Source organism: Mustela nigripes, chromosome 7, assembly GCF_022355385.1.
Source record: "Mustela nigripes isolate SB6536 chromosome 7, MUSNIG.SB6536, whole genome shotgun sequence".
Lineage (NCBI taxonomy): Eukaryota > Metazoa > Chordata > Mammalia > Carnivora > Mustelidae > Mustela > Mustela nigripes.
In genome coordinates this window covers 113,988,336-114,003,659 of record NC_081563.1, presented here as the reverse complement: position 1 = coordinate 114,003,659, position 15,324 = coordinate 113,988,336, and the positions used below count along the sequence as shown (strand labels likewise).

Below are 15,324 nucleotides of genomic sequence, written 5' to 3'. Positions count from 1 at the left end.
AAGATATAACTGCAGTCCCTTGGTCATTGCAGCATTATTCACATAGTGAAGACATGGAAACAACCTAAGTGTTTGTCAATGGATGAATGGGTAAAGAAAATTTGAAATCTGTATATTACATGTACATGTGTAAGTACATATATATGCAGTGGACTATTATTCAATGTTAAAAAGAAAGAAATCCTGCCATTTTGGACAATTTGGATGAATGTGGAGGATATTATGCTAAGTGAAATAAACCAGACACAGAAAGTAAATTGTATGTGATTGTATGGTGAATCTAAATTAGTTGAACTCATGGAAAAGAGCAGAAAGGTGTTTGCCAGTTCTTGGAGGGGGTTGGGCATGAAATGGAGAGATATTGGTCAAAGGGTACAAACTTTCAGTTACGGAATAATTTTTGGTGATCTAGTGTACAAGGTGACTATTGTTACTAAAACTTTACTGTATACTTGAAATGTCCTGATGGTGTAGATCGTAAGTGTTCTTATCTAGAAAAAAGGTAACTATGTGAGGTGATAGGTGTGTTAAATTAACTTGATTGTGTATACATATATCAAAGCATCACATTGTATGCCTTAAATATAAGCAATTTTTAGTTGTAAAAAAATTAAAAGTAAATTAATAAAACGATCCTTTTGGGCTGGGAAAGAAGTAAAGAATGAATATATATGGCTTAGGGCAGGAAGAAATACTGATTAGGTGAAATTTACAGAGAAGTATATGTTTGTTTTGCAAGAAGAACCTTCCTAGCAAAAGGGGAAGCCTATTTTAAAAAGAGCAAGAAACCCATTAATTTCAAAGAACATAAGTTGTTTGTGAGGTCCATGGTGGGAGTGGAAAAGGAGGGTACTGAGGTGGACGGGATTATTGTAAAGGAAGTTTATTTATTTATTTATTTGACAGAGAGAGAGAGAGAGAGATCACAAGTAGGCAGAGAGTCAGGCAGAGAGAGAGGGAAGCAGTCGCCCTGCTGAGCAGAGAGCCCGACGAAGGGATCAATCCCAGGACCCTGGAATCATGACCTGAGCTGAAGGCAGAGGCTTTTAACCCACTGAGCCAACCAGGCGCCCCATAAAGGAAGTTTAGAATTGATTCCTATTATCATCGCACAGCTTTTGAAAAGTTTGAAAGGAAAAAGTAAAATTTCAGGTCTGTGTTTTAGAAATGATCCACAATAACTGTATGGGAACAGTGGAGTGAGTCAGAGGGGTGATGTCAGACAAAGAGACCAGTAGGATGTAAATGTTACAGTATGTGTGTTTTAATCCGCCAGGTCTCCACAACAAAGTATCAGGCTGGGGGCTGAAACAACAGAAATTTATTTTCTCACAATTCTGGAAGCTAGGAGTTTAAGATCAAGGTATTGGCAGGGTTTTTTTTCTTTCTTTTTCTTTCTTTCTATACTTAGTTTCAGAAGGTAGAATGGTGTGGCAGGGTTGATTTCTTCTGAGGTCTTGCTCTTTGCTTGTAGGTTGCCATCTTCTTTCTATATCTTCACACGGTTTTTCTTCTGTGTCCTAATCTCTTCTTCTTATAAGAATGCCAGTCATACCAGATTAGGGTTCACCCTAATGATCTCATTTTAATTTAACTGCTTCTTTAAATTTAGACCCTATCTCCAAATGCAGTCATGTTCTGAGGTACTGGGGATTAAGACTTGACCGTATGAATTTGGAGGACACAGTCAGCCATAACAATGGGCAAGAAAACATGATGGCTGAATCAGAATAGCCCAGGCAGGGATGGAAAAACAGGTGCTAAGGAGGCAGAGTTGGGAGGTTTTTGTGGCCAACATGATGTGTGTGTGGGGGGTGCAGTATGGAACAAGAAGGCAACTAAGATATATTTTAGGATTACGGTTTGAGTACTTAGGTTGAGGTGACTTTCCTGTTTCTCAGTCTCTTCATCCTCCATCATGCCTTTGCTTTCTAAAGTGGCATCTGAAGTCATAGGTAAAGAATGGATTTTCGATATAAACAAATGAAGAAGGCTTTAAGAGTTGAAAGGCATATGGAGTTTATAATCTACTCCAACCTTTCCATTTTGGGGATGGGCAAAATGTGGCTCAGAATGGTAAGGTGACATAATCACATACTATTAGTGCCTCTGAATTTCCCTTGCACCCTTATCAATTCTTTGGAACTATGGTCTGGAGGTTTCTTTACACAACTCTCTAAGGCTCCTCAGTCCATTTGTAAGCATAGTCTCTCCGGCCAAAAATACATAAAAACTTGTAGAAGAACAGGTGGCTTCTTGGGCTTTTCTGCAGCTGTTGGTGTGGTTGAAGTTGACATCACTGTGCCCAGGTAACTGGAGACCCAGTCACTGATCCACTCTTCAGATAGCCTAAGGACATCTTCTAAGGTTTGGGACATGAATGTTATATGGCGGTATAACAGTGGGGGTAGATGAGGAAACTGATATGAAAGTACTTAGAGAAATGGGTTGAATGGTTAGAAGCTGCCATGATTGTGGATTGCTGTACCTTGTCTTCAGACTGTGTCCTCCAGATAATTATGTAAACGGAGGCAAGGGATAATTTTCACCACTAGACCTGACTGCCATTGGTCTCTGAACTAAGACTATTTACTAAGTGGGCACAATTCCTTCCTTAACTATAACTTGGGATCATTCCTATTTGTGCCTGGATATACAAGTTAGGGCTGGATTTGTTATACATTTTAACCACAAGGAGGCTCCCAAAGCTTTCCCTTCCGCCACACCTTCCACATTAAGGACTTGGGTTCTGGACGGGAAGAGCACAGTGAGCTTTTCTCACTATAGCAATAGTTTTCCGCATTGAGGAAGCACAACATCTGAACTCGGGTATCATGGGTTCGAAGTGTTGCTACTGAACCAGGAGGGCTAGTTCAGTGGCCAGCGGTACTTGGGGCAAGTCTCTGTGACTTTATTTCCTCTTCCGGCAAAGGAACACAATACTAAATTCTTACCTCATGGAGCTGTTGTTAGGAAGAAAGGAGATTATGTATGTAAAGTACTTAGGACAAGGCTTTGCACACAATAAGTAAATTCTCAGTAAATGCAGTGGTTGGGGGCGGTGTTTGATTTTTGTTTTGGGGCGGGGGTTGGTTGGTTGGTTGGTTTGTTCTTTGTTTTGTTTTACTCTTTTCCGCCTCCATTTGGGTGGGAGTGGCAATGGTTGCTTCCTCGTCAGAAGACATGCCAATCTTCGGAAAGCTAAGAATGATTAGGAATTAGGGTAAGGGATAAATTCCAGAAGTGAGCCCATGAGGCAGAGCCTTGGGCTGAACTTTGAGTTAAAGAGGCAAAAGACCTCTGGACCACAATGGCCTATCTCAAGACCCTAGGATGGGTCTTAGATAAGGTGTGGCCAAGGTGGAATCTGCATTAGCCTGGAAAACTTCCACGTTGAGGGACCTAGTAGCATGTGGTCAGAGACCTAGAAATTCAGGTGGTAGATCCTATAAAATAGTCTTACAGTGAGAACCAAGAACATTAGTTATGTCCTGACACAACCTACCGATGTTAGGCTACAGAGGATTAGAGAGACAGGATATAATGAGAGCTATAATGAACATATTTTCTTTAATGGACCCTGTGAAGACCCAGCAGGTGTCTAATATCTAAGGACCATGAAGGTGTCCCAGACAGCCATTTCTCCAACTCATAATTCTGGCTGTTGAGAGTCTTGTATCAGGAGTTTTACAGACGTTCGGCTGTTCTTACCTTAGCTTGGTATGTCATCTGTTGTTTCTCAACAGAGTATGGGAGTTCACGCTTTACATCAGGGATGCAACAAATTTTTTTTCCCCCACATCTTTCCTTCTTCCTCTCATATTCTTTGCAAGATTGCCTGCATCTTCCTTTTCGATAATTACATCTTTTGACCCATCCATCTATCAAAAAACCAAAAAGATGAATAAACAAATACATGAAAGAGAGTAAAGACTATAATACTAAGGGTGTTAGTATTGTAGTAATAATAGTTAGGATGAACTACTGAAATGTAATGGCATTCTTGGGAAGATTAAATAAATATGGAGATGTAGAATGCCTAATGCTAGTCTTAACATGTACTAGATATGAGTAGTTATCTTTCTTCCTTCAACCAGCTCTAACTGGACTTTATTTCTGTGCTTGTGATGTTTTGATCTCTGTCATTTTTCAGTCTTGCCACATTGGTTCCTCCTTGTCCCCCAAATCTAGGTGCTTGGACCTGTACCTTCAATTATCTATTTTTTCCCCCTCTCAATTCATTGTTCACTCAACAGTGATTTTTTGAGAACCAGAGTATGTGCCAGCCACTGTTCTTTTTTGTTTTTTTATTAACTATATGTAAAGTCACATGTTTTATTAATTCTAATGTATAATACCACATCTCAGTATATATAATGCACTATTCTGATAAGACCAGAGATTCCAGATGAAATGACATGCAAAATGCTATGAAGGTAACAAAATGCACTGAAGATACAAAGTGTTTCTATGACTAAGCTCCTAAATTTATTTATTCAATATATATTATATGAGTACTTTGATTATAAAAGTATGTGGCCCATTACAGCATACCACTAATCCTGGCATATATTTGACTTGCTCTCTGCATTCCATATATATTATTTTCTTTTCAGAATTATTAACCATACCAAAATGTGAATGTATTTTTTAAAATTATGTTATGTTAGTCACCATATAGTACATCATTTGTTTTTACATCATTAGTATGGCCACTTGGGAAAACAGTGTGGAGGTTCCTCAGAAAATTAAAAATAGAACTACCCTAGGACCCAGCAATTGCACTACTGGGTATTTATCCCCCAAATACAGATAGTGAAAAGAAGGGCCATGTGTACCTCAATGTTCAAAGCAGCAATGTCCACAATAACCAAACTGTGGAAAGAAACAAGATGCCCTTCAACAGATGAATGGATAAAGAAGATGTGGTCCATATACAAAATGAAATATTACTCAGTCATCGGGAAGGATGAATGCCCAACTTTTGCATCAACATGGATGGGACTGGAGGAGATTATGCTGAGTGAAATAAGTCAAACAGAGAAAGGTAATTATCATATGGTTTCACTTATTTGTGGAACATAAGGAAAAGCATGGAGGACACTAGGATAAGGAAGGGAAAAGTGAAGGGGGAGAAATCGGAGTGGGAGATGAACCAGGAGACTATGGACTCTGGGGGGAAAACTGAGGGTTTTGGAGGAGAGGGAATGGGTGAGCCTGGTGATGGGTATTAAGGAGGGCATGGATTGCAATGGAGTACTGGGTATTATACACAAACAATGAAACATGGAACACTACCTCAAAAACTAATGATGTACTGTATGGTGCCAGGCACTGTTCTAATTGCATGTCCCAAATGATGCCCTAGAACAGGACTTTGAACACTGAAGGATTAACTTATACTGCCTACCTGCAGGCTGATGCTCTAGATGGTATAAGTCTCTGTCCTGTTTGTGACTCAACCCCATCTAGATCTATAAAACACAGCTTCCTCAGCACACTGGGTTCATTGGTTTTTCTCTACTTGTTTTTTCCCCTCTCTACTTGTTTATTCTCCCCTCCTGAGAGATAATTACCAATTTGCTCTTTCTTACCAGGATATTCAGACTGGAAAAATCGGACTCTGATTCCATGAATCAGTGTGTAGATTCTTTCTCCCAAAATGTCTTTTGCAGCTGCAACTCCCTCTTCAAAACTAATCTGCCCTTACCAGAGTTTAAGACAAGCTGAAACTGATTAGCCCAGAACTACCTTCTTTTGCTTCTAGAAAAACTGAGTGATTGACAAAGGCTTTCAGTTTGAAAAGCAGATCCAACAGAGGATGCAGCTTCCAGCAGCAATGATTCAGAGGGAAATCATGGAAATAATAATCATAAACCTTAGAATCCCCAGGAAGCCTAAGCAGGAAACTTTCCCTTCTGAAAGCGATTCACCACCCAGCCATAAAATCTATCTGACTGTTAGAGAACTATGATCACGTTCAATCTGGAATCCAGAATCGTCTGTCCTAACCCCAGCTCCACACCTTGAACCTATTTTTCACAAGCCTCTAGATATCCAATATCAACCTACAAATTTTTCACTACATATTCTAACACAAGAGCAAGATGTCTCTTCTGATTGCTTTAAAGGAACATTCAAAACTATGTAACAATGAAGAGGTGAAGAAATGGGACTGGTTACTGCCAGAGGTGGTATCCATTAGATGTAGGTTGAAATGAGAGATGGTGGGAAGAGACCCTGTTGACATTTGGGCCAAGGATATTAAGGACACTAGGGATGCTGCAGATGCTTCTGCATATGGAAGGGACTTCGTACAAGAAACTCTGGGCTCTGCCAGTATTTGCCATCATGAAAAACACCATCATAGTCAGGGATGACAGACTGCCATATTCATTATAAGACTGCACTAGATCTTGGTCATCTCTGTGGGTTGCCATCACTGCCACATATGTTCAGTTTTCCAATGATTCTATGACTAGAACCCCATTTTTACTCCTTCTTCCCTCCTCCCCATTGTCTGGTTACCTGGGGAAGCCTGAGCCAGGAGCACAAGAACAGCTAAGGTCAGGACCGAGAGTTTAATGTATCCTGAGAGGAGTGAGGAACGATCCAGCGGCATACTGAATGTGCCAGGAGAGGCTGATCTTCACTCTGCATTTTATTGTCTTGGGTAAGGCTGAGTCATGGACAATAAATCAGAGAAGGGCAGAGTGCTCCACCACCCATCAGCTTGTGGGTCCGCAACATAAATTGATGATCCAATATTCAGAGTCCTTCTCGAGACAACATCTGGGAAAGGTCAAAGACATGAGCAGAGAGGATCTACAGGTCCATCACAAATCTCTGGCATTGTGGAGAGAAGGAACCCACTTTCCAAGAAGGCTTTCTTGTTCCTCTCCTTGAGAAGTTTAGTCCCCTCCCTTATGTTTACAGCTGCCCTGCCTCCTTCTTTCTGTCTTAATGTTTTTTTTTTTTTAAGATATTTATTTATTTATTTATTTATTTAACAGAGAGAGAGAGAGAGAGAGAGAGAGATCACAAGTAGGCAGAGAGGCAGACAGAGAGAGGGAGACAGCAGGCTCCAATGCAGGGCTTGATCCCCAGACCCTGAGATCATGACCTGAGCCAAAGGCAGAGGCTTAATCCACTGAGCCACCCAGGCCTCCTGTCATAATATTTTTCATGCTGAGGTGGAACTAAGTATTTTTCTAGTTTATCTCCCCTATTGGATTAACACTTTCAAGGACAACTTTTAACAGACAATGAGTCCCTGAAGGTAGGACTGGCTATAATTTCTGTATGTCCAGGTGTGCAGTGCACAATTGTTGAAAACAATGAATTAATGAATGCATGTATGGTATTCATTCATATCCTGATAGATTTAGAATTGGCATTTCTCATCTATGAAAATGCAGACTGAGAGAGTGGAAGAGGATTGCCCAGGGTCATACCGTGAGCAAGAAAGAACCAGACAGAGACCCTCCTAACACAACTCACCATCCAGCTCTTTTAAACTATGAATTTAGTCCTTATTTATTACTCCAAATCCTTAATATTGGCTGTATTTGAGACATTCTTGTACCCCAGCCTCAAAGAATACAACAAAAATGTTTCCCACAGATTCTCCAACAAAGAGGGTATAGAAGGGGGCAATGCCTGGCACCATCAGGAAATGTATCTGTGAGTCCACTGGGTTTTCTTTTGGGGGGTCTGTGGTATGATCATTTCATACCTTTAGATGGGCCCAGTGCTATTCTACTTTCTTTTTCCTCCAGTTGGCAGGTATTCGGGAAAGCCTGGTGGATAGCAGGAAATCTGTGTTGTCCTTGATAGAAGTAGTTCCTTCTCCAGGAAAGCAGTGAGCATGGAAGCCACCCACTGAAGTCTTACTGCCAGTAGCTAAGATAAACACTTTCCATATATGACCCCCAGAATCCTCCCAGGATCTCTGATAGGCAAATATAATTTGCTCAAGGTTACATCATACTTAGGAGTAAGATCTAGATTCAGGATTGGCTCACTTGTCTCAAGAGCACACCTATCTATCTATCTATCTATCTATCAGTGATCTTACTTTCATTCATTCTCTCTCTCTCTCTCTCTTTCTTGTGATTTTATTATTTGAAAGAGACAGAGCAAGTTCATGAGACCACCAAGGGGATGAAGAGGGGCAAGAAGACTCTGCACTGAGCTCGGTACCCAGCGGGGGTGCTCCATCTCAGGACCTGAGATATGAAATCAAGAGTTGGACGTTTAACTAACTGAGCCACCAAGGCACCCTGAGCACATCTTCTTTCTGTCATCCCAGAGGATTATGCTTGAGTAATGATGGAAGGAGAAACCTATTAACCTGAAAAGCAGTGATGGGTGGACGAGAGTTAGAGTCATTATCTCCTGAAAGACATGATCTGTGCAGGCCTAGGGGGCAGAACTACAAGTCTTGGGTGGAAATTATACTGGGGTAGATTTTAACTAATTAGAAAAACTTCTGATAATTGGAACCATCTGAAAATGGTTGGACTGTCTGGGAGATGTGGTGGTTCCTGGTGTCCAAATACTACACATGGAGTCTGCCTGATCACTTCTCTTGGGTTCTGCAGGGAGGACTGATGAATTGGCTGATATGGATCTCTACACTAGACAGAGTTCTAGGCACTGGGTCTAAGAGGAGAAGGCAAAGTCTTGCCATTTTGATTAGAGAGGGAGACAAAATACATAATGGCAGGTGATGACAGTGCTTATAAAGAAAACCAAAACAGGGTAAGGGCTGGAGGATAAGCTGTTGTATGTGTATATGTGTGGGGGTGGGGATGTCTATTTGGAACAGGTTACCCAAGCAAGGACTTTCTGAGTTAGCGACATTGAGTAGAAACCTAAATGTATGGAGGAAGTGAGCTACATGGATATCTAGAATCTTCCAGGCAGAGAGAACTGCAAGACCAAAGGCTCTGAGGTAGGAAAGCAACAGATCTCTTAGGAAGAGCAGAGAGCCACGTGTGAGTGGGGTCCAGTGAGCAAGGGAAAGAAGAAGAGAAGCTGAAACCACAGAAGCAGGCAGAGCTATATGACATCAGGACTGACAGGGCCTACTAAGGACTTGGGGCTTTGATATGTGGTAGAGAAGTGTGATTTACATTTTAAGAGATCTTTCAAATCTGAAAGTTTTGTTCTTTTTGTCTATGAGACATCACTTTCTTCATATGTAAGGTAAAGTATTTGGGCTAAACTATGGTTTCCTGAAATGTGTGACCCATGTCACTGACAGTGTGAGTGATAATTTAAGTGGCAAACATAAGTGTATGTTTTAAAATAATTTTTATTTTAATGTTTATTTGACCAAAAAAATCGCTAGCCCTTGATCTGGTGATTTTACAGAAAACCACTTAAGAGGTGGTCCAAATATGAGTTTAAGTAAATGAATTGTGTTGGTTTCTATAAAAAATATTAACTAAATAATACTACAACCTATAGATGATATAGCAGCCTGTATGTTTGTAAAAGGATACACAGATGACTGACATTTAGGCTAGGAAATTGATAAAGACCATTCTATGGAATAGAACTGAAGCTCCGACAGGTCAGTTGAATTTCTTAAGGTCCGGGAGTCATGAATGGGACTTTAGTCTACTGACTCCAAGTCTATTGTTCCTTGCACAAGGGAAAACTGTCTTGGCAAGCACATACTTCTTCTGGCTATAACCATCTTTATTTATATTTGTATTTTATTTTATTTTATTTTATTTGTTTTGAAATGATTATAGATTAAGAGGAAGTTGCAGATAAAGAAATAAAGAAATCCTGTGTACCCTTTACACAGTTTCCCCAAATGTTACATTTTGATAACTATAATACAATGTCAAAACAAGGAAATTGACATTGGTATGATGCTTATGTATACCTCTGTCATTTTATCACAGGAATTGTTTAGTGTGAGCAATCAATATGCAGAACTATTCAGTTACTACAAAGATCTTCTTTGTGCTACTCTGTCCCCTATTCCCCAACATTCCAACATTCTTGCTCTAATTTTGTCACTTTGAGATGTTATATAAAAGGGATCAAACAATATACGACCTTGTGAGATCATGGCATCTATCAATAGTTGCTTCTTCTGTTGCTGTGCTGTGTTTCATGGTATGAATGTACTGTTTAACCATTAACATATTATAGAACATTTTGGTTATTTCCAGATTTTGGTTATTCCAAATAAAGCTGCTGTGAATATTTGTGTAGAGATTTTTCTGTAGATGTGAGTTTTCATTTCTCTGGATAAATGCCTAGGAAGGTGATATCTGGATTGTATGACATACTTAAGTTTAGCTTTTTAAAAAAGTGCCAAACTATTTTTCAGAGTGCCTGCACTACTTAACATTCTCACCAACAATGTATGAGAGATTTGGTTTCTCTTCATCAGCTTTTGGCATTCTCATGGTTTTTAGCTGTTCTTTTTTTTTTTTTTTTTTAAGATTTTATTTATTTATTTGTCAGAGAGAGAGTGAGTGAGAGCGAGCATAGGCAGACAGAGTGGAAGGCAGAGGCAGAGGGAGAAGCAGGCTCCCTGCGGAGGGCAAGGAGCCTGATGTGGGACTCGATCCCAGGACGCTGGGATCATGACCTGAGCCGAAGGCAGCTGCTTAACCAACTGAGCCACCCAGGCGTCCCGTTTTTAGCTGTTCTAATACATATGTAGTAGTATCTCATCCTGGTATTAATTTGCATTTTCCTAATCCATACTGATGTTGAACATCTTTTCATGTACCTATTTGCCATCCTCTGGTGAAATGTCTATTCATTTGCCCATTTTCTAAATGGAATATTTGTGTTTTTGTATGAGGAGTATGTCTTTACTTTTTTTTATTGAAGTATAACTAACATACAGTGTTATACTAGTCTGGGGTGTACAATATAGAGATTCAACAATTCTATGTTGCTCAGTGCTCACTACAGTAAGTGTAGTTACCATCTGTCACCAAACAATGTTATTACCCTCTTACTGACTACATTCTCTATGCTGTCCTGTTCATCTCCATGAGTTATTTATTTTGCAACTGGAAGCTTATACCTCTACATCCCTTTTTCCCTATCTATTTCACCCACTGCCCCCAACCGCTCTTCTGGCATCCGCCAATTTGTTCTCTGTATTTAAGAGACTATTTTTCTTGTTTGTCTCTTTTTCTTTGTTTTTCATTTGTTTGTTTGGGTTTTTTTTCCCTTAAACTCCACATATGAATGAAATCATATGGTATTTTTCTTTCTCTGCTGGCTTATTTCACTTAGTATTATACTTCTAGGTCCATTCATGTAGTTGCAAATGACAAGATATCATTCTCTTTTATGGCTCAGTACCATTCCATTGTGTATACAAATACCACATCTTTTTTATCCATTCATCTATTGATGGGCACATGGTCTTCTGTATCTTGGCTAATGTAAATAATGTTCCAGTAAAGATAGCTGTGCATATATCTTTTCATATTGGGTTAATATCAAAAATATATTAAGAACTTATACAACTCAACACACACTGGAAAATAATAATCAATTAAAAATGGGCAGAAGACCTGAATAGGTATTTCTCTAAAAAAGACATACAAATGGCCAACAGAGGCCCATCTGGTCCAATGCATCATTCAGAACTCTTGTTTGTTGACTTTCTGCTTAGATGATCTATTGCTGAGAGTGATGTGTTAAGATCCCCTACAATTAATGTGTTCTTATCAGTATGTCTCTTTATTTTGATTTAGAGTTGGCTTATATAGTTAGCTGCTCCCATGTTGGGGGCATAAGTATTTACAGTTGTTTTAATTTCTTAATAAGTATTTACAGTTGTTATAATTTCTTGTTGGCTAGACCCTTTAAGAATGATGTAGTGACCTTCTGTATCCCTGACTACAGTCTTTAGCTTAAAATCTAATTTGTCTGATATGAGAATTGCTATCCCAGCTTTATTTTGAGACCTGTTGAAATTAAAGATGATTCTCCATCCCTTCACTTTCAGTCTGGATGTATTTTTAGGTTCAAAATGCATCTCTTGTAGACAGCATTTGGATGGGTCCTACCTTATTATCCAATCTACAACCTTGTGCCATTTTATGGAAGCATTTAGGCCATTCACATGAGAGTGATTATTAAAAAATATCCAGTGGAAAAAAGACAGTCTCTTCAATAAATAGTTCTGGGAAAATTGGACAGCTATGTACAGAAGAATGAAACTAGACCATTCTCTTACAACGTACACAAAGATAAACTCAAAATGGATGAAAGACCTCAATGTGAGACAGGAATCCATCAAAATCCTAGAGGAGAACATAGGCAGTAATCTCTTCTACATCAGTCACAATTTCTTTCAAGACATGTCTCCAAAGGCAAGAGAAACAAAAGCGAAAATGAACTTTTGGCACTTCATCAAGATAAAAACTTCTGCACAGCAAAGTCAACAAAACAAAGAGGCAACCCACGGAATAGGAGAAGATATTTGCAAATGACACTATGAAAAAAGGGCTGATATTCAAGATCTATAAAGAATTTCTCAAACTCAACACCCCAAAAACAGATAATCAAATAAAAAAAAATGGACTGAAGACATAAACAGACTATTTTCCAATGAAGACCTACAAATGGCTATCAGACACATGAAAAAAATGTTCATCACCATTAACCATCAGGGAAATTCAAATCAAAACCACATTGAGATACCACCTTACACCAGTTAGAATGGCCAAAATTAACAAGACAGAAAACAACAAATGATGGAGAGGATGTGGAGAAAGGTGAACCCTCTTACACTGTTGGTGGGAATGCAAGCTGATGCAGCCACTTTGGAAAACAGTGTGGAGATTCCTCAAAAAATTAAAAATAGAGTTGCTTATGACTCTGAAATTGCACTACTGGGTATTTGCCCCAAAGATACAGATGTAGTGAAAAGAAGGGCCAAATGTATCCTAATGTTCATACCAGCGATGGCCACAATCGCCAAACTGTGGAAAGAGCCAAGACGCCCTTCAACAGACGAATGGATAAAGAAGATATGGTCCATATATACAATGGAATATTACTCAGCCATCAGAAAGGATGAACACTCGACTTTTGCATCAACATGGATGGGACTGGAGGAGATTACGCTAAGTGAAATAAGTCAAGCAGAAAAAGTCAATTATCATATGGTTTCACTTACTTATGGAACATAAGGAATAACATGGAGGACATTAGGAGAAGGAAAGGAAAAGTGGAGGGTGGAAATTGGTTGGGGAGATGAACCACGAGAGACTGTGGACTCCAAGAAACAAACTGAAGGTTTCGGGGGTAAAGGGGATGGGTGAGCCTGGTGTGGCTATTAAGGAGGGCACATATTGCACGGAGCACTGGGTATTATATGTAAACAATGACTCTTGGAACACTACATCAAAAAACTAATGATGTACTGTATGGTGACTAATAAAACAGAATTAAAAAAAAATGTCCAACAGACACATGAAAACATACTCAAAATCACTCATGATGAGGAAAATACAAATTGAAGCCACAGTGAAATATCACCTCACACCTGCCAGAACGACTAAAATAAAAAAGACAAGAAATAACAAGTGCTAGCAATGATGTGGAGAAAAAGGAACCCCCATGCACTCTTCGTGGGAATGTAAACTGGTGCAGCCACTGTGGAGAACAGTATGGAGGCTCCCCAAAAACTTGAAACAGAACTACCATATGACTCAGCAATTAAACTTGTGGGTATTTGCTCAAGGATAATGGAATATTTATTTTTAATTGTCAAATTTTAAGAGTTGTTTATGTAATCTGAGTTCTTTATTGGATATGTGATTTGCAAAAAACATCTTTCAGTGTATGGTTTCTTTTAATCCTTTTCATTTTTTTTCGTTAACACACATAGTTACTGTTCTCTATTTTGATCTTTTTTTTTTTTGTGGTGGAAACATTTAAGATCTACTCCACTAGCAAATTTGAAGTATATATAATACAACATTGTTAATTTACAGTCACATTGTTGTACAAAAGATCTTCAGAATTCATTCATCTTGCATGGCTAAAATTTTGTACCTCTTGACCAAAATTTTCTACCATCTCTCCATTTCCCCCTCCACACAACCTCTGGCAATCACTGTCTACCCTCCACTTTCATGAGTTTGACTGTTGAGACTCCATTGTAAATAAGATTATGCAGTATTTTTCTTTTTCCATCTGGCTTATTTCACTAAGTATAATGTCTTACAGCTTCATGCATGCTGTCAAAAAATGGCAGGTTTTCCTTCCTTCTCAAAAGCTTATTATTGTGCTCACTTTGGCAGCACATAGACTAAAATAATGACACAGAGAAGATTAGCATGGTCCTGTGCAAGGATGTCATGCAAATTCTGAAGAAAAGTCTGATTATTATTCCACTTTATATACACATTTTTAAAATCCATTCTTCTGCCAACAGACATCTGGGTTATTTCCATACCTTGGCAATTATGATAAAAATTGCAATGAACATAGGAATACAAGTATTTATCTTCCATTTGTGAACACAGGATATCTTCCCATTTATTTGTCTTCCTTAATTTCTTTCATCAATGTTTTATAGTTTTCAGTGTATAGATATGTCTTTCATGTCCTTAGTTAAATTTATTCCCAAGTATCTTATTATTCTTGTTGCAATTGTAAAAGTGATACTCACTCATGGCTCTCTCCAACCATCAACCAATTTCTGTACTAAATAGTTTTGCACACATTTATCATAAAGTAAAAGTGGTACAGCAAGGGGGACACAAGTAATGAAACTGGTACAAAAATATCAAAATTATTGTAATGGCTTTTATAGGATACAAGAGTCATTTCTTTACGTCCTTTTTTTAACCCCACACTGCCTCCTTCAAATATTAAGAATATACATACTAATATTATTGCTAACTTTATTGTACAAATGCTACCCTAAATGTAGATGCTCAGATATATAGGATCATTTTGAAGTAAGACAGCTTGGCCAAGGGCCATGGGTATGGAACTATGCAGTAAAGGATTAGCTTAGCAGACTTGTGGGTGCCCCAACTCCATGTTCCCAGAGTCACTAGAATGAGACTTCGTGCAGCTTCTGGCATACGTTTAATCTGTGAGCCCTTAAAATATCCTGCCTGATTAAGTATCCTTGAATACTTGAAACTTGGGCCACACATTCCTACCATGTGTTTTTGGCTCATAGTTAGAAGACGGCTGCATCACCTGCAGCATTACAACTGTGTTTCAAGCACAAGGAAGTGGCAGGACAAACTCTAATGGGTACATGCCACTTGAATCTTTGCCCCACCCCTTTGAAGTATCTCACAA

General features: G+C 38.9%; 1 protein-coding gene and 1 non-coding gene across 2 annotated transcripts; one reads left to right on the top strand and one right to left on the bottom strand.

The window, feature by feature from the left end:
• Positions 1 to 3,687: 3,687 nt before the first annotated feature.
• On the bottom strand, positions 3,688 to 6,622 carry DEFB115 (defensin beta 115). Its single transcript, XM_059407679.1, has 2 exons — positions 6,529 to 6,622; positions 3,688 to 3,881 (listed from the first exon to the last, which is right to left on the bottom strand). Exons 1-2 carry the CDS (start codon positions 6,620 to 6,622, stop codon positions 3,688 to 3,690), a joined length of 288 nt encoding a protein of 95 aa, XP_059263662.1.
• A 7,668-nt stretch (positions 6,623 to 14,290) lies between these two features.
• LOC132022902 (U6 spliceosomal RNA) lies at positions 14,291 to 14,395 on the top strand. The gene has a single exon (XR_009405790.1). It is a non-coding gene; the product is annotated as a U6 spliceosomal RNA (small nuclear RNA).
• The last annotated feature ends 929 nt before the right edge of the window (positions 14,396 to 15,324 follow it).

Bases quoted from the DNA above. Each gene is read 5' to 3' on its own strand.
- DEFB115 (XM_059407679.1), bottom strand. From the start codon at position 6,622: ATGCCGCTGGATCGTTCCTCACTCCTCTCAGGATACATTAAACTCTCG. The intron at 3,882-6,528 runs GTAACCAGACAA...GTTTTTTGATAG, and splicing joins CCTGGCTCAGGCTTCCCCAG to ATGGATGGGTCAAAAGATGT.